A 25291-nucleotide genomic window follows, 5' to 3' on the forward strand; every position below is an offset into this window, starting at 1 on the left:
ATATACTATATATATATATATTTACATCGTTATTATATTAAATTATAAACATTATCATATTAATAACAAAGTAATTGACCTTAAAAAAGTTTTTCATTTTCATCATAAATAATTGAAAATAAATATGTTATTTTTCAAATATTCATAATTTCAATATAAAAAATATTAATTTTGAAAAGTACATATTTTTAAAGTATATTTTATTTTTTTTAATTTAATTGTATAAATTCTATGATTTATTTTTAGAGATAAATTAGTCTCGTTCATAAAAAAATAATTAAGTAAAAAAAATAAAGAAAAAAAAAGTATTTGAGAAGAATTTTAAAAAACTATACTTTAAAAATATAATTTCTAAAAATTACATTTTGTAAATTAGCTTATTCACTACTAAAATGCGTAGTAACTAAAATATTATGATTTATAACATTTTTTGGTATTCATTAAAGATATGCTATTAAGTAAAAATATGAGTAATATTATAGTATATATATAATAATAGTTTATATAAGAAAATATTGTTCATTTGTGTAATTTTATATTTGATGAACATATTGTATACATGCATGATAAATGGGAAGTCAATGTGAACTCAAAGAAAGCATTTAAATGTAACACTTAATATATTACTTATTAATATTTGGTATTATTTCAAATTTATATTATTTCGAAAAATGAAAGAAATTCGCTATTTATATTGTGATACTTTTTCGTATATTTATATTCAGAAAAATATAACTTGAAATTGAGTAATATTTAAAATTTTCTTAATTTTAAGTACAAAATTAAGATTTTCAATATTTACAATTTTTCATGAGTGCGTATGATATTATCATATTTACCTTAATGCATTTCATAAATGAATAATTATAAGATTTTATAATAGTAATAATAATAAAAAGAATATTTATATTTCTGATTTTTATGGAATAAAATGGATTTTATTCATTCTGCTATTTTTTACAACACTGAAATTATTATTCTAAAACCATATAATTAGTCGGAAAAGATATTTTTTACATGTTCCATTTGAAAATTTTTTTTAAGAAAGCTTTGATATTATATTAATCACTAATTTTATGATTAAAAGTTATATGTATATATAATAATGTAAAAAAATTTAAATGGTATAATGACTGGGTAATATATTTTATAGTTAACATATAAGTATATTGGAGAGGTAGAAAAGTTTGAACGATTGAATCTTTTGTACTATACATGATAATAGTAAAAATAATTATAAAATTATTCAATAGTTATTTTATATTATATTTTTCTTAGTATAAAAATATTTATATAATATATATGTAACTGTTTGTTTGCTTATGATATAAGTTATAATAAATAATATATTAAAAAATTTAGGTTAACTATTATACTAAGTTTTTTTTATGTATGAGTTATTATAAATTAAAAAAAGTATTTCTTTTATTATTATTATTATAAATAAATGATATTTAATAAATATAACTGAAATAAGTTTATTAGGAAAAATATAATTTTATTATAGGAAACACTGTATTAAAATTTTTATATAAATAGCAAATTATTCTTTAAGATATACACTGTATGTTGTTAATATAAAAAAATATGAAAATATTAACTTTCCTAAATTTTTTATAATAAAAATGGTTTTGATTTGTGGTGATTACGAAATGAAGTATTATTAAAATTTTATGGTTATTTATTTTGGTGTTAATAATTTATAAATATATTGTGTACTAATGAAATGTTTATATTTTAATTTCTTATATATTATAGAAAATTATGAAAATATTGATATATGATTTTTACTTAAAATATAAAGATCTATATGTGGGAATATTACAAATTCTTATTGTTAATTTTATTACACTTAGTATAATTTTTAAGGATGGTGGTAAATATATAATTATACGCGTAATTTACATAATAATTTTTATACAATACTTTAAATATTATAATGAGTATATTATTTCGTATTAATTTATTAAAGCTTTTAATACATTTGCAATCTATTAGTTTTAGTTCATTTTGTTTTTTTTATTTTTACTTTTTAGGGACAAAAAGTAAGTAAGAAAGTTAAAGTTTTTTCACATTTTGATGAAGATCATGAGTCTTACGATCAGCAAATATCTGCATTATTAAGTCCTTTAAAGAAAGATCATACGAATTTGTATAAAATTGGTTGTATGCTTAATAATAGTATTAGAATTAAAGTTGCGTTGAATTCATTAATTAGTGATAGTATTAGTGAAACTGAGTACTGTGATTTATTAAATGAATGGCTAGATCAAAAAAAAATGAATATATAAATGAAGGAACTAACTGTGAAAGTAATACCAAATTATGGGAAGAGAAAATTGAAAAATTGTGGATACCATTAATGCAGCATGCATATGATAGTGTTTCGTGTTATAGAAAGGAATTAACCTATAACTGTTTTATTTTACCTGAAATGAACACTTCCTTATCTGTGGGTTTTACACTTCTGGGAACTTTTATTATTACGTTTTTTATTTTGTATAAGGTATTATAAGAATTATCCTTATAAATTATGTAAATTAAGAAATATATATACTAAATTTTATTTAAAATATTATTATTGTTACACATAATAACATATTTCATTCTTTTTCGTTTTTTATAATAGTTTAGTCCGTTTGGACACTGGATTCACAATTGTCTACGTAAAAAAAGAAAAACAATACAGAACATAGTTCCAGAAGATTCATATAAATTAATTAATGAATCCTCTTATATGGGGAAATCACATACTGAAAGTGGAAAAATTAGGATAAGTTATGGTTCTGTATGAAATTCTTAATTTACATATAATTATGTACATGAAATATATTTTCATATAAATATTTAGAATGAAAATATTTATTTACGAACAGTTTTATTATGAAGGAAAAATAAAAAAATAACATAGCGGGCATATATTTAGACAATAAACATATTACAAAAATAAAATTTAGCGATTATATATATAATACTTTAACTTTAATGATATATCATATATAATTTATTATAAAACTTTTTATTATATTATAGATTAGTAAGAAAATATATGATTAATATATCTTATTTTATTTAATAGAATGTATATATCATCTACAAAACATGATTTGATATAATTCTATTATCCTATTCTCTATAACAATAAAGTAAAAAGTTTATGAGATCATTATACTCACTTTAATCTATAAGATATACTATAATTTATATTTCTAGATGTTTCAGTTGTAATCATAATTTTATGGATTTAGTGTTATTTCATTAAATAATAAAATAAACAATAATAGGGTATTTTATTTAGTTTTAATATAGGAATTTATAAAAAAGTTACTAATATAATTCTGAATATATAAAAAATAACATGATAAAACATTTATATTTCCAAAATAATATTGAAATATCTTCAAATTTAATTACGTTAATTATTTATATAATCTATAAAATATATATTACGTAATGAAGATATATAAATAACATTTATTTTATTATTTATAAATATATTAACTATTAAAATAAATTATAGTTGCATGTTATTAATTTCTGTATTTCTATATTTTCATATATTTCTGTGTATATAATATTAATAACGACAAATAAAAGTATTTATATTAGGAAAAAACTGTATGATAATGAATAATTCTAATATATATTTATAAATATATTAATGTAATAAAAATTCTATTATTATTCTTTATGTTATGAATAATATAAACAGAATAATAGTATTATCATGCTTTAACTAGCTTAATGTTTTTTAAATGTATATTTTTATTTAATTTTAAAGATAATTATTATTTTCATTAGTTTATGAATATGAAATGTAGTTTCATTCCTTTTTTATTTATACATATAAAATTAATTTATATATATATATATATTTTTTATGTAATTATTAAAGTTAATAATGTCTATGAAATAGGACAAAGAAAATAGACAGTATATATATATATATATATATAAATTGTCATGTTACATATTTTATTTTAATATATAATTATTTAATATATATGGGAAAATATTTTTATTTTATTACATGTATAATATATAATGAAGCCATGATATCCAAGCACATTAATTGATTTGTTAATAATATTATTTATATATATGTTCTATCTTTAATAATTTATATGTTTCTTATTTTATTTTTTATTTTTATATCTATTATGATTTCATAGGTAAGAGGAGAAATGTATGTTCCATGAAATTAAATAGATTTTACTCTAATAATAAAAATATTTAGTCAACTTTTATTGAATATATTAAAACATAATTATTTATTGTAAATTACTTTTCGTATGTAGAAAAAAATAAATGCAAAAATTAAGTAGTATTTTTTTTAAAATAAAAAATTTCATACAATATAAACCATTAAAAAGTAGGCAATACAAAATTAACTAAATAGTGGATGAGAGTTTTAATATTTTTGAATATATTTAAATAAATAAGGAACTATCTGTAGATATTTTTTTTGGTAAACTTGAATAACAAGAAATTAGTAGGTATTTAAAGAAATTACCAAAGAGGGCATAATATGAAAAATAAGTATGATTGTGTATTGTGAGAAGTTGTGTCAGAGAAATATATTTAGAACAAAAGTTATAACTCCAACTGATATAAAAGAATGTACCCGAGATGTTATATATATTTTAAATACTTTTTTAATATATTATAGTAAATAATAGAATATATTAAAAAATTGAAATTACATATGTGCCTTTGTTTATAATATATATTGATGTTTATTATAATTTTAAGAATATTAAATTTATTATAATAGTAATTTTTTTTTATTAAATGTAAAATTATAAATAAGAATTGTAATATAATTTAGAATCAATGGAAACCTATGCTATTGAAAAAAAAAAACAAAAAAAAACATTAGTAATATTGAATACTCCCTTAAATTGAAAAAGCTCGAAACTTTTAGATAAATAATATATGAAATAAAAAACAAATGATATTATGAATATTATAAAAGAAAATATATTAATCTTTCTAAGAATTCTGTGTAATAAAATATAATATATAAATTTATAAAAAAAGAATTCGATATATTATAATTACTATGCTATGTTACATATTAGAATTAGAATGTATAGAGCATGCTAATTATAAAAGAATATTTTGAAAGTTGATTCTTTAAAGGAATACATAAGTTAATTTAATTTATTTTATCATAAAGTATTATAAAAACATACTTTTTATATATTGAATAATTTATAATAATTCAGTAGAAAGATAAAATTTATCTAAAAGGAACATAAGATAAACCATTGTTTTAATGATATATACATTTTTTTATTCCTTTTATTCATTTCTTTTTTTTTCCTTAACATTAAATGTTATAATACATTCTTTTTTCTAAATAACATAAATATTGCATTAAAGGGTTTTTGCCCTACGGTGGGGATTATTAGTAAGGAAAGAATAAAAATTTTTATTACAAGCTTGTTTTTTTAGAAGGAATTATTTGTACAAGTTTATTAATTTTGAAGGTTTTATTAATTTATCTATAAGAGGAAGAATATATATATATATTGTTTTAGTATTACATTTCTGTCATTATTGATTGAATTTATTTTATATAGATTTCATGAATAGTTTGATATAATAAATTGATAAGAAAAAAAAATATCCATTATCATAAATGAAATAATACTAAAATTAATTATTAGGCAAGGTTAATTCATATAATAATGTATTTTATTTAAGAATTAGTGCTTTTATCTTTATTATTTTATATTATATTAACAATAATTCTATATATATGTATTTAATAAAAAAAAGAAATTAAGTTATAGAATTTTAAAAATTTTCATTTACAAATAAAGATATAAATTAAATTTATTAATATTTGTAATTTTTAAAAATTGAAATGCATAAAAAAAATAATTATCTTTTACATGCCTATAAAATATATATTTCTTCATAACTTTCGGAGTACCATATAAATGCTGTTTTTTAAATACATTATAGGATATAACGGTTTTTATATGCTCAAGGAGAAACTAAAACATGTGTTACATCTGGCATAATACTGAATTTTTTTTTTATGTACTATTATTCTATTTTTAAAATATTTGACGTTTTCTTAAAAATAATTGGTTTTTGCTAAATTTGGTGCTTATAAATTATAATTATTCGTAGGATTGTATCCTTAAAATTATTAACTCTTTTCTAAATATATAGATGGATATTTTGTATATATATTCTCTACATTCTGAATGGTAAATAAGCTCAATATTTACATATAACGCAATATTACATATTTATCACTAAGTTTATTCTAAAAAGGATTATTAAAAGAATAATTTTATTAGAACACTACCTTAATTAAATAAACTATAAATTTTAAATATCTATGAAATCATTAAAATTATATTATTTTAATGAAAGTTACTTTACATTGTATATGTGATAAAATCTAAAATAGTTATATACATCTTACTGTGTATGTACAAATGAGTTATAAATATAAAATTTTAAATATAGTATTATTTAACATTAGAAGTATAGTCTTTTAATTTTTTCGTTTTGAATATATGAAATATTAAAAATTTATATGATGGAACAAAAAACAAAATTATATATTATAGTTAAAATCGCTGCCTTTCTCCTTTTAACTTGGATATTCCATTTTGACAATGATCGGGTGTGAATATATTATTTAAATACAGTTACATTATTTATAGTGTTTTATTTTTATTGATTCTGATTTTTGGTATTACATTATTTATTCATTTAAATAATAAATATTTACCCTGTTCTTTTAGAGTACATTTATTAAATCACTGAATAAAAACTGTTACGATGATAGAAAATTAGCTATTGGGAATCATCGATTACTGACAAAATATAAACAGGATAAAGATTTGCGTAATACATGGTTAAAAGAAAAATTTCCATATAATGAAATAAATATACAAAAAGATATATCTAGGAATGAAAAAGGGGTAAATGAAAAAAATAAACAATCAAATAGGAACTTAATAAATAAGGATCAATATTATACAGAAATTATAGATTATAATAATGGAATGTTTGATGGAAAACACTTCCATTTTGAAAAAAAATGGATAAAAAAAAAGGACTATGATGATTTTGTTGAAAAAAATAGTAGAATTTGTGATATAGCTTTAAAGAAAGTAAAATTTAAAAGTTACGGATTTGGATTTTTTTTATTTTTACTTCTTTTTTCGTTGGGAATTGGAATACCCGTATTAACTAAATTAAAGTTTTTGGAAAGTACATGGAAATTTATCGAGGAATCTGAATTATTGAAGGAAGCATGTAAGAGTATAAAAACTTTTATGGAGAATGAACAACCCTATCTTTATCTAGTTTTATTTATCTTACTTATGTTTATGGTGTCCATTATGTTTTTAGTAGCGATTTATAAGATCTTAAGGAATAATGAAAAATATAATAAAATTAAGTTGATGACTTAATAGATGAATAATAAGTTATATATTTTTTTGTGGAAATAAGTCTTTAATGCCAATTAATAACGGTAATAATTTTAGCGATATATTCCTAACATGAGTAACTATAATTTTGTAAATTTACATATGTTATAACAGTTTTTTTTTAATAAACAACAGTGAAAAATAATTTTTTGCATTTTTTTTTATTTTGAATGTTCTAATGTTTTTTAATTAGTATTTTAAATTATTATTTCAAAATAATAGTATATATTTCATATAATGTATATATCTTCGTATTCAAATATATTTCTTTGAAAAATATATATATTTGCTATAAAATAAATATATAAGGGAATAATTCTTATAATGTAATAGAACAAGGACAATTTATACATGTACTAAAAAGCAGTTCTTTCCATTTTATATTTTACTGTATTCTAAAATGAATATTTTTTCACATAATTAGGAAAATGTATTATTAGCTTTAAAAGAAAAATAAATGTGGTTGTTTTGTATTTAATGAAAATAACTTAATGTATTATTTTTTATCTATATCTATATATATATATATATTTTACTGGAAACAACAGTTAATGTTTATTCTTTAAATATGTTTTATGATAAATATCCAATAAGACATATTAATTGTAGAAATTTTTTAAATGAACTTCAGTCTTTTTTAGGATTACAAATATTTAATAAAACAGTATTCTTTATTTTTATATGATTTATATAACAGTTCAATATCTATGGAATTATAAAATTTTGCAATTACGTTATGGTTTAAATCAATTATTTTATGATTATAATTATTGTAGTATCAGTTTAATTCTATAAAAATTAATCAAACTTATGTTAAATAGAAAATTAATTAATAAATATATTATATGTTGTTTTTATTATTTTTTTTTATTCAAAAATTATGTTAATGAATTAAATTTTATCACGTATTTATAGATATTTTGTAAAAATATTTATATTTTTTTCCAACTCAATTGTAATGTTTTGAAATGATATATATATATAACAATTTAAAATATAGTTAGCAATTATAATATATATAAAATTTCTGAAACATTTTCATCATATGTAGGTATTTATTTATATATATGTACTATTTTTTAGGGTTACCTATGAATATATTAAGTAATGATTTAATAATATTACAATGATATATAAAAAGAGGTATAGTTTATATTGATCATCACTAATACTTTGATAATTATTACGATAATTTTTAAAATAAAATAATAGTAAAAAATATAATTTCTTTTTTATATATAATTAATAAATACAAATATGGGTTTTACTGTAAAGGAATGTTGTTCATATTATTTTTATTAAACGTTTAGAATTTCTTTGCGTAATTTCATTATCATTGAAAATTTAAAGTATGTGATTATTAATATATTTACGCCATTATATTACTTGAACTTTAAGATTAAACCTGAAGTTACTATTTTATTATTATACATGCGCAATTGTATATTTAGTTGTACATAATAAAAGTTATTTCGGTAGTTATGATAAAAACAAATACATGACTAAACATACTTTACATTTTTATTCTTGAAGGAATTAACTTAAAAACATTTCCAACAATATCAGTTTGATATTAGCATAATTCATGAAAAAATTATTTTGTAATTTATTTCTTTTGTTATTTTAATTTCATTTTTCTATTATGTTTTTCCTAGATATGAGTAGCTTAAAAAATGAAAAAACAAAAGAATAATGAAGTAGTATAATTTAGGAATATTTAAGTTACAGATAATGATATAAATTAAACAAAATTAAAAATTATATTTTTTTTTAAAATATTATACAAAATTGAAATATTATAAGAACCATTTTTAAATATATTTCAAATTATAAAAAAATTCATGTTTATGTGGTAAATTGTGAATGTGCTATAAAAAATATAATACAGAGTATTGCAAGAATCCTTTTTTCTTTTATCTATGTATTATTATTACTATTGTATTATCATAATACTTAATATTATTTTAAAATAACAGCATGTTATTCGAAAATACAATATTTATATATTAGATTGATTAGTAAAAAAATATATAAAAATAATTGTTATTATCTGAATTTATAGAGCAGAGAGAATACTCTGTTCTATATATATGCTATTATATACATTATATATTCTATACCTTCCATATTAAATATATTCCATATTATATGGGTACTATAAACTGTAAATAATATATTCTAATTGAATTCACTTTTTATAAATATTAAGAAAACATATGTTTTCATTTTTTTACTTTATTTTGTAGGAGGATTAATGTACTATATTTAACAGTTAAATCATATGTCTGAATATTTATATATGGATTAAAAATATTTTATTTTTATATAAATTAATTTTTTTTTTTAAATATCCTCAAGACAGATATTATATAATATATTTTTAATGTTATTTTTCTTTATAATTTATGCAAAATATATTATATTTATATGTTTTTTTATTGTGTTTTGATGAAAGAATAAATAACAGGGAAAAAAACTAAATAAATTATATTCTTCTTCATGATTTGAAGATTATTTTTTATTCTCAATATTTACCTTACTTAGAATATATAATATTAAAAATATATATCATGGAACGAAGTGTTAAGATACACTTATTTATTAAAATTTCTGAGTTTATCCTTATAACGTGGATATGCCATTTTATGAATCATGTGGTACTATTATATTAATCATATATGAATTATTTATATTTTTCTAGTTTATTTTTACTAATACTTTTTTAGAATGAATATATATATATACTTTAAATAACAATTATATACTTTTTTTAGTGTATTCTTAAGAAAAATATGGAAAATAACTGCACGTTTAATAGAATATTAAATACAAGAACATATAGAATACTTTCAGAAAGTAAACAAGATAGATATTCATATATTGTAAGGTTAAAGGAAAAAACACAAAATAATGATATACGGAAAGAAGAAGATATATTTATTAATGGAAAGAAGGCTCCAGAAAAACGAAAGCAATTAAATGGAAGTTCACAAAAAAATGACAGATGCAATAAGCAAGTTATGAAAAATAAATCCTATATATATGAAACAAAAAAATATTCTCATCTTGAAAAAAAAATATTCAAAGAACTGGATTATATAGATTTTCTTAAAAATAACAGGATAATTAATGATAAAACTTACAAAGAAATAATACGTAAAAAATTTGCCTTACGAATTTTTTTACCAATAATAATATTATTATTATTGTCATTGTCACTCATATTAGATTATTCTGGTTCATTTGGACTTAGGAAGTTGTTGTTTAAGGTGTTGAAAATTGCTTCAGAAAAGTGGTATTCCAAATTACAAGATTTTCTAAAGAATTCACCTGTAGGTGCCTTTTTTAAGTTAGTGCAAAGAGAAGAATTTAAAGAAATAAAGAAAGCTGGAACGTCCAGTATGAAGAAGGTAAAGGTAGTATATGTAGATTGGGTAAAAGGTTTTATGGGATTTTTAATATATTGCATACCTTTCCTTATTTTAGGTGTTACAATTATATCGGCGGTTTTTTTCTACCATAAAAAAGTTAAGAAATATGAAAAAATTAAGTACAGAAAAACGTAAAAATAGTGGAAAGAAATATTTCTCTTTCTTTAATGATCTATTTAATTTAAAGTAATAATTTTAATATTCTCAGTGCTACAATTAATAAATATGCGCGAAATTGCTTTAATCTTATAGATGCATATACTTATAGATTTCATTTTTGCTATAAAACAGTGAAGTATACATATTCGTAGATTTTTTTTACATTTGAAGATATTAATATTTTTCAATTTGTCTTGCAAACATTAGTTTTAGATTGACTAAATATGTTGGTTTAATAAATAAATTTTCATAAAAAATATAAGTGTATCAAAATGAAGATGTAATAGAACAATTCTAATTATATTATTAATGTGTAATAATGTATATTCGATGTAAAAATTGCTTCTTTATTTTTTTAATATTATAGTAATATAAAATGGTTACTTATGTGTTTTCTTAAGAAAAAGTATTATTAATTTTATATTAGTAATAAATATTTTCTTTTTTATATTTAACGAAATAAAAAAATATATATATTCCTTTTAATTGATTTGTATATATATATTGTTTTTAATAAGGAAAAAACATAATTATTTATTGTATAAATAATGTTTTATGAGAAATAATTTATGGAGTATACTTATAGTATAAAATTTTTTGAAGTAATTTTAGTTTTTTCTGAAAGGTATAAATTTGAAATTATAATTATGCAACAATAAAAGATCCTTATTTTATGTACATAATCTATAATTGTATAAGAACTTATTGTTTGCATGTTTTTACAGTTAAGTGAAGAATTTAAAACATAAAATATTTTATTATTGTGAATATTTCTTTTATAAATTAAATTTAGAATATGTTAACTATATATATATTTTAATGAAAATTTATAAAAAAATAACGTACAAAATTAAAAAAAAAATTTTATATATATAAAAAGCTAAATATATGAATTAAATGTAATAGTATATTATTGGATAATGTGAATAAAGTCTTTTTTTTTTTTTTTTTTATAATAGTAAAATTTTAAGCAATGTATAGCTGTGCAAATGGTTAGATTATTTTTAGGGGTAATGAAAAAAAATATATATTTTACTCAAATATATGATCATGTGTATGTTCTTTATATATTTGTATCGTTTATTTTTATGTTTGTACATATAATAAATAATGAATTAATATGATTTTAAAGATATATAAAAATATATATATATTAAAATGAAATTACTAGTTAAATTATTTTTATAGTGCTCCTTTTTTAAATAAAATAATATTAAATGAAAAGTGTTACTTACTATATAGATATTCCATAATTACTTGACAAAAATTTTTTGGTTAGATAAATTTTAATTATTTCTATTTAATAAATTAAGTTATATTAGTTGTACAAGTTTTAATTGAATTACTGTAAGTTACCTGATTTTACATAGAGCATTTTTATTAGTAAATTTCATGATTATATTTCATTTATAACATATAACTTTTTATAGATTAAAATGAAGTTATAATATCAATATATATTTTAATTTTCTTACTTTTGCATGCATAGTAGGTTATTATTTGATCAATTAAATAGGAAATAAGTTTTTTTTTTTTTTTTTTGCAAAAATATGCTTAGGACGTGGAAAATGTTAGAGTACCATATATGGAATATTCCAAATGGTTAATGTGAATAGATTACTAATAATTGTTTTAGCGTACAATATTTATATGTGTATATTTTTGTAAATATTTAGTACTATTGTTTTATATTAAAATATTTTCTAGCGTGTATATAACATATATATATGTGAATGTTAAAAAATTCGATTACAATAATATATTCTCATTTTTTTTTTTTATTTTTTCTAAACCTTTTTTAAATATTTGTATCTATATATGAATAAATTATGTATATTTCTTATTTGCATGAACTTATAAAGGGTTATATGGGTTAAATTTTATTTTACCTTTTTACCTAAATATTTTAGTTCACTCTTTTATCTCGCATATAAACTATTCCCTTTTACTCTTCTTTTTTGCATTATATATTTAAACAATCATAATTAAAAAAAAATAGTTATTAAATTTTAAGCAAATTAATTTGTACAGGTATTTTTATAAAAAAGGAAAAAGCTGAATTCCCATTTTATCATTGTGAAAATATGAATGAACTACGAATACTGTGTTAATCTGTTATAGTGATTGTTGTAATATACGTATATTAATTGTAAATATTATGTTGCTTTCTTTTCTTGCTATTATATTAGTTTTACCTCTAAATAATAAAGGAGATTGCATGAAAATATTTTAGTAGAGCAGAAAATTGAGAATAGAGAGTATTTATAAGATGTACAATATAAGTATAGCAATATTAACATAGTGAACAACGTTCTCTCTTTTTTCTAGGTTACCTACGTCCTTATGAGAAAGGTATAATTTTAATAAAAGGATGTAAAGAAGAAAAGATGAGAACGGAGAATAAGCAAAACGATAGCTGAGAGACCAAGCAGAAGTAAAAGTTGAATAAATGAAAACAAGAATCATAAGAAAAAAAAAAAATAACATAAGTATAACTTTGTATGATGACAAATATATAAGTACAATGTTCATTTTAAAATCTTTTTTGTTTTTTACTTTGTTTTCCATGGTGAGTGAATGATTAGAAATGTATTCTTGAAATAGAATAAGATGGGTATAAATGGTTAATACAAAACAGTTATGAAAAACACTTGTAAGTGTAAGTGTTTACCAAATTTTTCTACTTTTTATTTTCTTCTCTTAGTTCGTTTGAGGAGGTCAATATTTGAGAAAATTAATGTGCAATTATATACTCTAATGGGATTTGTGGGTATAAAAAATGAAATATATTTTTTGCGAAAGCTTTTTATTTGTTACATAAGCTGTTACACCGAGTAAATTTGTATGTTTATATATGTGTGTATATGTGGATATATATGCACGCATTTTTAAAATGATAAGTACTCTTACTTTTTCTGCATTTGTGCCTTTCTATGTTTGATAAAATGAATATTTATTTTTGTATCTAGTAAAATACTTTTTATTATTTGTTCATATTTTTAAAGGTGTTGACACAAATTTTTTCTCATGCACAGAGTTCACATAATAAAATTGGAGCAAATACACGAAATAAAATGCATATGATACAAAATGCTTTATATTTTTCCCATTAAGGTTCATTTCAGAAATTTCTTAATATGACTGTGTTTCACATGTAAATGTGTAAAAATTTTTTTACGTTATTGTTTCTATAAGAATTATTTTATAAAGACGTTAATGTGTATATAATTCACTTAAAACAAAATAAAACGTCTAATATATATATCAACTGAAGGTAATTTCATGTAGATTAATAATTGAAGTAGTTTGAGGATACAGTTACGTGAATGCATATATATTTTCATAAAATATAATAATTCATGATTAAATGCTTACGTATGCATATAGAGCGTACTTATATGCATATAATTTATTTTTTCTTTATCATGATCTTTCCTTGTACGTGACAGAAAATTTATGTGGAATTGTTATAAATGAGTACGCATGTATACATATTTATATACAAACATTTGTAAGTTATAATTTTTTTTACAATTTTTTGAACATATTACGATCTTATGTTTCCACATGACAGGTAAGTCTACGTAATATTTTATATATATAGTACAGAACGAGTAAATTAATGAAACTCTGATATATATCAAGGGATAATATCAACAATGAATAATGTTCATTGAAATAGCTATTTCATCTAAGGATGTTAATAAAGAAAATGAATGAGAAAAACTATGTAAGGTACCTGAAGAAGGCGTGGTTTAAATTTATTAGTTGCCAAGATATTTCCTTTAGCGCCAGCTCCACTTTATATTGAGTCAAAGGTACAAACGTACTTTTAATTACCTTTATTAATGATTTCAATACGTAGTGTTAATTAGAACATACGTTGTAAGTATTATGTGATTCAATACGCTTAATGGAAATGAGTAATGTATGAACGTATAAAAAGAAAATGTTAAAGTTATTAGTTCGTCTTAGTGCGATGGAACAAAGTTTATACATACACATGTATACATATATGATGCACTTATGAGTACGTGTACATGCTTATAATATTCAACATCCATAAATAAGCATGTAAGCACGTATGTACATGTAATAATGCAAAGTATGTGAAAATAACATTTATATGCAAATATTCATATAAAGAATTAAATCATTTGAAACTTAAGAAAAAAAAGGTTATACCATATTGTTTTTATTTTTTTTATATTTATGTAGAGATAATATTAGATAAATGTATATAAACTTGTTTGTAATATTAAACTGTTATATGTGCTTACAAAAATAAATTACTTAGAAAAAATAAATGTCCGTAAAATTCTAGACTAGAATGAAAGACGCATAAATAAAACTCGTAATTATCCTCATTTGGGGTATGATTTTAAAATATTTATATTTTTATTAAATTACTGCAGTTAGACACATAGTATTGTTAGTACTGTAGAAAAGATTTATTAGTTCTATGATCAAGATGGCTGTAAAAATATTAATTAATGAAAAAGCAAGAAGATATTAATTTTACTGAAAATATGGATAACGATCCATTAATTTTTAAACAAAATATTAAAATAAAAAAATCCATATTCCTTATTTTTATTATAACATTAAGAACTTGTTAAATTAAAATAATCCTAATTTAGTATTACAATAAGCATATTTATGTAAAATGAATATTACAAGTGATATTATATCTACAACAATTTAAAAAATATTATGGGATTAATATAAATATATACATATATATAATAAGTATATATGTGTTTAATATCTCTACTCCCTCGTGACATAAGTGTTAACTTAGAAACTAAAATATTTCAAAAAAAATGAAAAATAATTATTGAATATTTTTTCATTCTTCTGAATATGTATAATTATTCAATTTAAATTAACGCGAATAATTTTAATAGATACAACTTGCATAAAATAATTTAGGAAAAAACAATGTTCCTAAAAATTATCAACTGCATTAATTACATGCATATTAAGGAAGCAACTATAAAACGAAACTTATAAGTTTATTTAATTTTTATCATTGTATATTATGCACAATATATAGTACTATTAAATAAGTTTCTCGCTTATACTTTTTTATATGAGCAAGAATTTATAATTTTTGGAAAAATTTTGAATATCCAAAAGAAAGGGTCACTTAAGGGTCCCGAACAAACAATATTTTAAAATATGTTTATATATATATATATATATATAGCTATATAAGAATATATAAACATGAAAAAATGATATAAAAAATAATTATCTTATTTTTGTCTTATAATGTAGAGTTATATGCATCATATAAAATATTAAAAATTTAAAGATTTTATATATATTTTTTTTAATTAATTATTTTTTAGAAACGTATTTACCTTACATGAATTAGAATCAATTTATTATTGTACAGTAAAGTTATTATATTAAATATATTATATTTTTTTAATGAATTCCATTTACTATATTAAACAGAAATTATTTAATATAAATATTTCTGCTTTTATGACTGTATTCATAAAATATTTAATTTATTTTATTTAAGTTAAATAAAATTTGTAAATTAATATAAAATTTTGGGTAATATTTATTTATAAATCCATAAAAAATATACAAAGTTATTTTCTCCGTAAAAATATCAAAAAGAAATATAATGCATTAATGATTTTACTAAATTTTATTATATATATTGTTATTTATAAGTTGTTTGTATTTCATGGTAATATTATTTTTTTTGTTGTAATTTTTTTTTTATTATCATAATTACTAAAAATGTTTTTTCTAATATATTTATTTTTAGAATTTTTTTCCTTTTTTATTATTATAATTTTTATGGAACTTACAAATTTATGTTTTAAAAAAAACAAAAAGAAAAAATTATAAATGATTTTTAAATTTAACAATTTTCTTATTAATTATAATACATTTAATGTATTATTTTAAATTATATGTAATTATAATATTCAACATTTAATAATATAATACAAATATATAAAAGTGTTGTGTTTGATAGTATATTTTAAAATATAAATATTTTGAATGTTATCTAATTCCTGAGAAGAAAAATTTCCAAATTATTATGTTATAAAAGTTCTCTATGTTATAAATATATGACCCATGTTATATTATATTTTGTGCTGTAAAAAACAATGTCTTTTCTTTTTGGTCCTGTGCATAATAACATATTCTATACATTTATTTATGTTTTTCAATTATAAAATAGTATTTAGAAATATAAAATGTACAAATAATTACGAATATTATTAGGAATTAGGCAAAAATAATTAATAACTATATTTCTAATGTATGCTTATGCACCTGTTCTCACAACATATATATATTTTTTATTCTAATTTTCAAATGAAATCATTGTACAAAAAGAAAAAGGTTCTCTATTTTATTATTTTGCTGTGAATCTTTGATAACTGATATTTAGAATTCTTCTGTTATACTGTAGTGTATACATGTATTGAGGATTCACTAAAATAATTATTATTTCAAAAAATTATTTAGCTGTTGATTTTCTGATAAATAACATTACTGGAAATATTTACAATATTATTTTTAAATTTATATTTTCTTTTTTATACTTTTTATTTATATTTTATTTATACAAATTAATACTTCCTTAAGGAATAATATAGCAGCGCAAATAATTCTACACTTTTATCCCTACTTTGTGAATATACTGTGAATTTTTCTGCGACCGTTATATATATTATAAATTTCATTAATTCGAATATAATTTGAAAAGTTAATTCTTTTGTATTAGTTAAAACATTTATATTTGTCTTTTTTGTTTGGGTACGTTTTTATTTTAGTAATGCGTTATAATAACCTAGAACAAAATTAACCTTTAACTTTACGCTTTTTTATGTTATAAAAAATATATATACGCTTATATGGAAATTTCCTTTAAGTATATTTAATATATTATAAATAACAAAAGCATTTTTTATTAGTTTTAATATACCTTTAATAAATCTTTAGTTATAACCATACACGTGGAATTTAGACTGAAGAATTCTTATATTGCTATCAGTAAATTAGAAGAGAGAATATAATATAGGATTAGTTATATGTTATTTGTATATAGATATGATAGTTACAATAATAAAGATTATAATTTTGAATAAGCATATGATGAAAATTTTTAGTGTAAAAATAAATATAATTCAAGTAATGCAGTAAAAAAAATTAATTAAGAAATAAACATATATGTTATGTAAACAATTTTCTGTGATATATATATTTATTTTTAAAAAATTATTATATATGTATCTCGGTCATATATATATTCAAAATTAATGTACTGTGATACTTTTTAAAAAAAATTTATAAATATTAAATATTTATAAGTACTACTTTAGCGTTTACTCCATAAGAATACTTTCTTTAACAGTATATATATATTTTTTTATTTTTCCTTACATTAGGAAATTTATTATAATTTATAGAAAAAATACTAAGACGATTATATAATTCTGAAGAGGGAGATACAAAAGTATTATTGTTAATTATTTAATTATGTATTTTAGTGTTTTTTTATATACTGGTAAATTTCTTAAAATAAGTTTATGAATAGAAGTAAATAAAATTAAAGATCTGTTATAATTAATATAATACCATAAGAAATCATGTTCTTAATGTATATAATGAAATTTTTCTTTATTCTTAATGAAATTGTTCTTAAAAAAAATTAATTGTTATATATTTATAAATTTTTTCCTATGGAACATGGATAATATACAAAGGTAAATTGATACAGAAAAGTAGAAATATATATATTTAATATATTTAACAGTTTCTATATTTCTGTATTTGATTTAATATTTTTATTAATCATTTTTAAATAGTTAAGTATCTCGATTTAACATATGTATGCAATATATTTTTTTTGATTAATAAAAATTTAATATTAACCTTATTAAATATTCACTAGAAAATATGTACACTATATTCAAAAATTATACCTGTAAATGTTTCGAGTATAAATACATTATAACAGATATGTGATAGCACAATTTAATATATAAAAATAAAATTAGTATATCTTCATTCATCAACAGATATAATTTATATAATAATTTTTTTTTTTTTTTAATAGTTTAAGTAAGCATTTGAATGATAATTTTAAACACTTTATAAGGTTTTACTTCAAATATTAACTCATTATGTTGTTCTTCATTTAACTAAATCTAAATATTTCGCTTTTTGTGGTGATTTGTATTTTTTATTTAAAATAAACATGACGAATAAAAATTTATAAAATAAATATTATAAGATATACATTTTTCGTAACATATTTAATATAAAAATATTTTTACAATATTTTTATATATTACTCATAGTTCATATATGAAATTACGAATAAATAAGATTATAATTTTCCTTTAGTGAATGGAATATTAATGAAGCATTATCAATTTTAGTATTAGTGAAACTTTATATTTAAATGAGGGACTTAAAGAAAAATTATAATTTTACTTTTTACTTATGTGGTTATTGAAGTCTATACTTTTTTATAAAAAATAATAAAATATTTTTGATAAAATATGTAAATAACGACGGATTATATTCATTTTTACATTTAGCATAATTAATATACTTTATACTATCGAGATTATTATTATGTTAATACACTTGATACAGACATTACTTTAATCATTTTTCATTTAATTTGTAATATATCTTTTAAATATACATATTTAATTATTAATAAAAATTAGATGATTTTGCAGAATTTTAATTTATATATAATAACATAATATATATATAATTAAATACCATGTCCTTCAAAAATTATATTACAAAAGTAAAAGGACAATCATTATTTATATTGAACTCTATACTTATTTAGTATATTATTTGGTTTGTTATAAATATAATTTTTTTTATATATATTGTAGGTCATAAAAAATGTATAAGTTTATGTAGTAACCGATGGAAATACTATAGATAATATAAAGTAACACAAAATATTTTTTTCTTCATATATTATTACTGTTACATTAATGGTATAAAAACATATATTATTTTAGAATTAATTTGTTTTTCAAGAGTATAATGTTCATAAAAATTATATAATTCATAGAAATACATTATTTAATTCACTAATACTTTTCTTACAATATAGAGTAATGTATTATCTATATACTCTATATTCTATATATATTCAACATTTCGAAATATTAAGGAATTATATATGTATTGTTTTATTTAATATTGAAAAGAATCAATCGAATATTATTTAATTATATTATTAAATAAATAATTTATTTATTTTGAATATTTATTAATGAATTAATTTTGTATTATTTTAACTAAATTTGTTTCATTATAAATAATATTAAGATATGAATTTTAGAGTTTATTTTTAAAGTTACCTTTATTTCTCTCTACTGTAAAAAAATTAAGGTCATCTACTTTTAATATGTTTTTACAAAAAAATAAAAAAAAAATAAAAAAATAATTAATAAGAAATAATAGTATCCTCTATCATTAAAGGGATATTATATTACTGTTATATTGTTGCTGAGTATATTATAGTTTTAAACATCTATATTATGGAAAAGAGAATTAAGTCTACATTATTAATTAAAATTACTACGTTTATCCTTTTATGTTGGATATGCTATTTTTACATTCATATGATATATTAATATTATTTAAAGATATTTATATTATTGATATATTGCGTGCTTTGTTTTTATTAATACTGTTTCTTTATCATTAAAAATTTTATTCTATAACTAATATTTACGTTTTTTTGCATTTTAGAGTAAGCTTTGTAAATCTTTAGATAAAAACTGCAATCATGATAGAAAATTATATTCAAAAACTTATCGTTCAATGGCAATATACAAATAAGAAAAGTATTCAAGTACTTTATATTTAAAAGAAGAATTGCCAATTTATGTAGCTCAAGAAAGAAAAGATATATCTAATAATGAAAAGGTTGACTCAGGTAAAAAGAAAAAATTAAGTGGATTTCCCTTGAAGGTTGCGGGTGGTCATAAATCAGATATGAAAAATAAATCTTGTTTATTTGATACAAACAAATATTCACATATGGAAAAAAAAATATTCAAGGAACTTGATTATATAGTTTTTCTTAAAAATAACAAGACAGTTAGTAATAAGGTTTACAAAAAAATAATATGTAAAAAATACGAATTGCATATTTTTTTACCTGTATTAATCTTCTTTTTCTTATTAATACTATTTATAGTAGAAGTATCATTTGGATTTGCAGGAAAACATAGTTTATTATATCAATTAAGTTTAAACAAGGATAATTTAAAATCTTTGACCGAAAATGATTCATGGTCACCTATTGTAGAGGCGGTTAAAACGTTAGGAGCATTTTTGGAACACAGTATATCTAAAAAACTGGGGGAAGATGTATGTTCATGGTGTGAAAATGCATCAGATATTACTAATTATTGCAAATTAGGGCATTTTTTTCGTATTTTAATATATTATTTACCTTTCATTATATTATGTATCACTTTAATATCAAGAATTATTTATTACCATAAAAAAGTTAAAAAATATGAAAAAATTAAATTCAGGAAAAGGTAAAATACCTACTAAGGAACATTTTTATTTCTGTGAAGATATCTTGAATATGAATTAATTAATGCAATACATATATTTATATATTTAATACATATACGAATAATTGCTTAAAACTTTATAATTACATGTATGTATACATGGATTTTTTGATACACAATAGTAAATGTAGATGTTCTTAGATTTTTTGTGAATATGAATATTTTAATGTTTTTCAATTAGTATTTCAATGTATTATTCAAGATAAATTGAATATTATGCCTTAATACATAAGATTTTTTACTTCAACGGATTCCTATAAAAAATATATATTTTTGAGTTATAATAGATTTATAATAGGGTAATACATGTAATTTTAGTAATAATATTTGCCAATTCATATTTATACTATAAGGAATACGGCTTTATATTTTATATTTCTTTGTATTGTAAAAATATTTTTTATTTAATTATTTAGAAAAATGTAGGATATGTTTAAAATACATACATATGTGTTTTGTTTTGTCTTTTGTGTAGCTAAATAAAAATTTTATATAACACTGATATGTATATATATCTTTTACTAAAAAATAAGCTTAATATTTATTTTATAAAATATACTTTGTGATATATATGTCATAAAAAAATTTTATTGTAAACATCTTTTTAACAAAACTTTATTTCTTTTTGTATAGTTTGAATGGGGAATTATAAATAAATAACAACATAAATTAAAATATTTATTAATTATGTCTTATTTATAATTGCTTAATCACTTCAGTTATCTAATTATTCGAAATTGTATAAAGACATTAAGCATTTTAACATTTTGTTATAGTTCACGATTGTGGTGTTAATTCAATTTTTTAAAATTAAACATATTTTTTATTGAATATTTTTAAATAAATATGCTATATGTACGTTTTATTTTTAAGATCGTTAAAGTATTAAATTAATAAACCATATATAATAATATTTTAATATATAATATGTTGAAATTGTATTCGTCGTTGTTTTTTATCTTTTAATTATAATTAACCTATATACATACGTTACTTATCGTAAAAATCAAAATGTTATAGAAGAATAATGGAAATAAATGTATTGTTTTCTATAACGATATAATTTGTGTAAATATATTTTTTACATTTGCGTTATTGTTTATACTTGATTATAAATATAATAAGAGTTAATATTTATTTAAAGATGTTTAAGATCATGTATAATTAAATCCGTTAATTACTAATTCATTTTATTTTTAAATTCTATTTTTTAAATAAAATATAATTAAAAAAAGAAAATAGCACAGTTGTTCTGTACATAATTTATATATATGTAACCTTATTATTTTTGATTAGATAAACTCTAATAAGGTGTATTTATGAAATTAACCTTTTTTTCTTTTTTTTTTTTAATGTTTAATTTAATAAATGTTATTCATAAGATTCCCTTTGTGATATCTTTTTGTGTAATTTTCATCTATTAATTTTATTTTATATAAATTGAATTAAAAAATATATTATAATATTTGCATATGTTTATATATGACATTTAAGTACAACTCAAAAATTATTTTTCCTTCAGAGAAGCATCTCATGAAAAAATTCCTTTTAGAGAATGTTAAAACATACAAAAATTGAGACAAGAATATGTGCGCATTTGGACAGGGGAATATTGAAACTTCTAATAAAAAGAATTATAATAAGAGAATTTATTATTTTTATTATTTATTTTTTTTTTCTTTTTTTTTAATATTAAATTTTTGTTTAATTTAATTAAATACTTTATACAATATAATCAATGTATATATGCTTAGATATATAGAACAATAATACTGAGGCTATAGCTTTCATTTTTATTCCTTAACTATATAAATATTTTTTCTAAATACATATAATTAATTAAAAACTAAAATATAGAAATGAAATATATATATATATATATATATATATATATATAGCTATTTTCTATTTAAAAGTAATAGTATGTAATGTATTTATTTAAATTCAAATTTTTTAAAGAATTTTACAAAAAAATTAAAAATTATATATTATTTTCATTAAATATATAAATTTTTATAGACTAACTAGCCCTATATAAATTAGTTTTTTTAAATATATTATGATCTACAATAATAATAAATCTCATATTCATAAAAAGTAAGTAAAGTTGGAGTTATATATAAAATAACACAAAATAACATATAAAATTTTCTTTTATTATTGCTGTATTGTTTAAATATTTAATATTCAATCTTTAAGGACTATTTTTTTAAAAATACATTATTTATAAAATTAGAATTATTAAAATAAAAATACTAAAATTACTATTACTGTCTTAATATATATATGTACATTATATATATATATTCGGTACATTCTATACAGTAGATGAAGCTAATATTTCCTTGTAATAAGAGATAAAATTTATTTCTTAGTTTATTCATAAAACGACAATAAAAGTATTATTTAATTAGTTCTGTATGTTAATTATATAATTTATGTAATTAAAAAATTTGCGAATCAATTCAAATTATTTTATTTTAATGAAAGTAACGTTTTGTTTTAAATAATATAATAATACAAATTGTATAACATATTATTGAAATTATTTTACTTTGTATATTTGGTAAAAACAATTATAGTTATATGCATTTTATGATGTATTTTGTAATCAATAATAAATGTAGATTTTTTGAACAGGTGTAACACTGTTTATTATTAATAAATTATATTATTATCAACTTATTTTTAATATTTTAGAATATTAAATATTTATATAATGGAACTAAAAAATAAACAAATCTTACTTTTTAGAATTGCTTTTTTTCTTGTTGTATCATGGATATGCCTTTGTAACAATGATTTGGTATGATAAAATTATTTAAGGTTATTTGTAAAATTAACACTTTTTGTAATATATTTTAAAAAACAAGATTTTTAGGGTTATATTTTGTATTCTACTAAATAATATATATTTACTTTTTTCTTTTAGAGTATATTCAACTATTATTTAGGTGAGAACTACAATATTTGTAAAAAAATATATGCGAGAAATAGTCGAATACTAGGAAATTATAAGAAGAATAAGGATTCAAATATTATAGTTTTAAAAGAAGACGTACAAAATAATGAAGAATATGAAAAAAAGGATGTGCATAATAAAGAAAAAACAAAAAACTCATATATATTTTCATTAAATAAAGAGCGATACTATACAGAAATTATGGATTATAATTCTAGTATGTTTGATGGAAAATATTTTCATTTTGAAAAGAAATGGATTAAAAAAAAAGATTATGATAATTTTGTTGAAAGAAATGGAAGAATTTGTGATATAGCTTTAAAAAAAAGAAAGTTTAGAAGTTATGGATTCGGAATTGTTTTATTCTTTCTTTTTTTCTTAGTGGGAATAGGGTTACCCATATTGCGCGTTTTTGACTTCGTTGAGGATTCAACTTTTACACCTTTTAAGACTCTTTGGAAATTTATATATGAAGACACAGGTCTAAAATCAATTATAGAAGGAACAGATTCACAAGCAGTAGCAGGAGAAGTAGCAGGAGTACAATATTTTTACCTAGTAACATTTGTCGCACTTATCATTATATTAGCTATCTTGCTCATCGTTGCGATTCCTAAAATATTACGAAATAATGAAAAATATAAAAAAATTAAGTACATTTCTGAATGA

At 18.7% G+C, this 25291-nt stretch overlaps 5 protein-coding genes across 5 annotated transcripts; all 5 read left to right on the top strand.

The window, feature by feature from the left end:
* Window positions 1-1870: 1870 nt before the first annotated feature.
* Window positions 1871-2794, top strand: MKS88_001560 (PIR protein; the record flags this gene model as incomplete). The annotated part of the gene is made up of 4 exons (XM_067214497.1): window positions 1871-1876; window positions 2037-2239; window positions 2398-2506; window positions 2630-2794. The coding sequence occupies 4 exons, from the start codon at window positions 1871-1873 to the stop codon at window positions 2792-2794; spliced, it is 483 nt and encodes a 160-aa protein (XP_067074926.1).
* A 3768-nt stretch (window positions 2795-6562) lies between these two features.
* On the top strand, window positions 6563-7445 carry MKS88_001561 (fam-m protein; the record flags this gene model as incomplete). Its single annotated transcript, XM_067214498.1, has 2 exons — window positions 6563-6649; window positions 6771-7445. 2 exons carry the CDS (start codon window positions 6563-6565, stop codon window positions 7443-7445), a joined length of 762 nt encoding a protein of 253 aa, XP_067074927.1.
* A 2588-nt stretch (window positions 7446-10033) lies between these two features.
* MKS88_001562 (fam-l protein) lies at window positions 10034-11029 on the top strand (the record flags this gene model as incomplete). Its single annotated transcript, XM_067214499.1, has 2 exons — window positions 10034-10120; window positions 10238-11029. 2 exons carry the CDS (start codon window positions 10034-10036, stop codon window positions 11027-11029), a joined length of 879 nt encoding a protein of 292 aa, XP_067074928.1.
* Window positions 11030-20607: 9578 nt separating this feature from the next.
* MKS88_001563 (fam-l protein) lies at window positions 20608-21625 on the top strand (the record flags this gene model as incomplete). Its single annotated transcript, XM_067214500.1, has 2 exons — window positions 20608-20665; window positions 20964-21625. 2 exons carry the CDS (start codon window positions 20608-20610, stop codon window positions 21623-21625), a joined length of 720 nt encoding a protein of 239 aa, XP_067074929.1.
* Window positions 21626-24379: 2754 nt separating this feature from the next.
* MKS88_001564 (fam-m protein) lies at window positions 24380-25291 on the top strand (the record flags this gene model as incomplete). Its single annotated transcript, XM_067214501.1, has 2 exons — window positions 24380-24466; window positions 24593-25291. The coding sequence occupies 2 exons, from the start codon at window positions 24380-24382 to the stop codon at window positions 25289-25291; spliced, it is 786 nt and encodes a 261-aa protein (XP_067074930.1).

This window comes from Plasmodium brasilianum, chromosome 5 (genome assembly GCF_023973825.1).
Source record: "Plasmodium brasilianum strain Bolivian I chromosome 5, whole genome shotgun sequence".
NCBI lineage: Eukaryota > Apicomplexa > Aconoidasida > Haemosporida > Plasmodiidae > Plasmodium > Plasmodium brasilianum.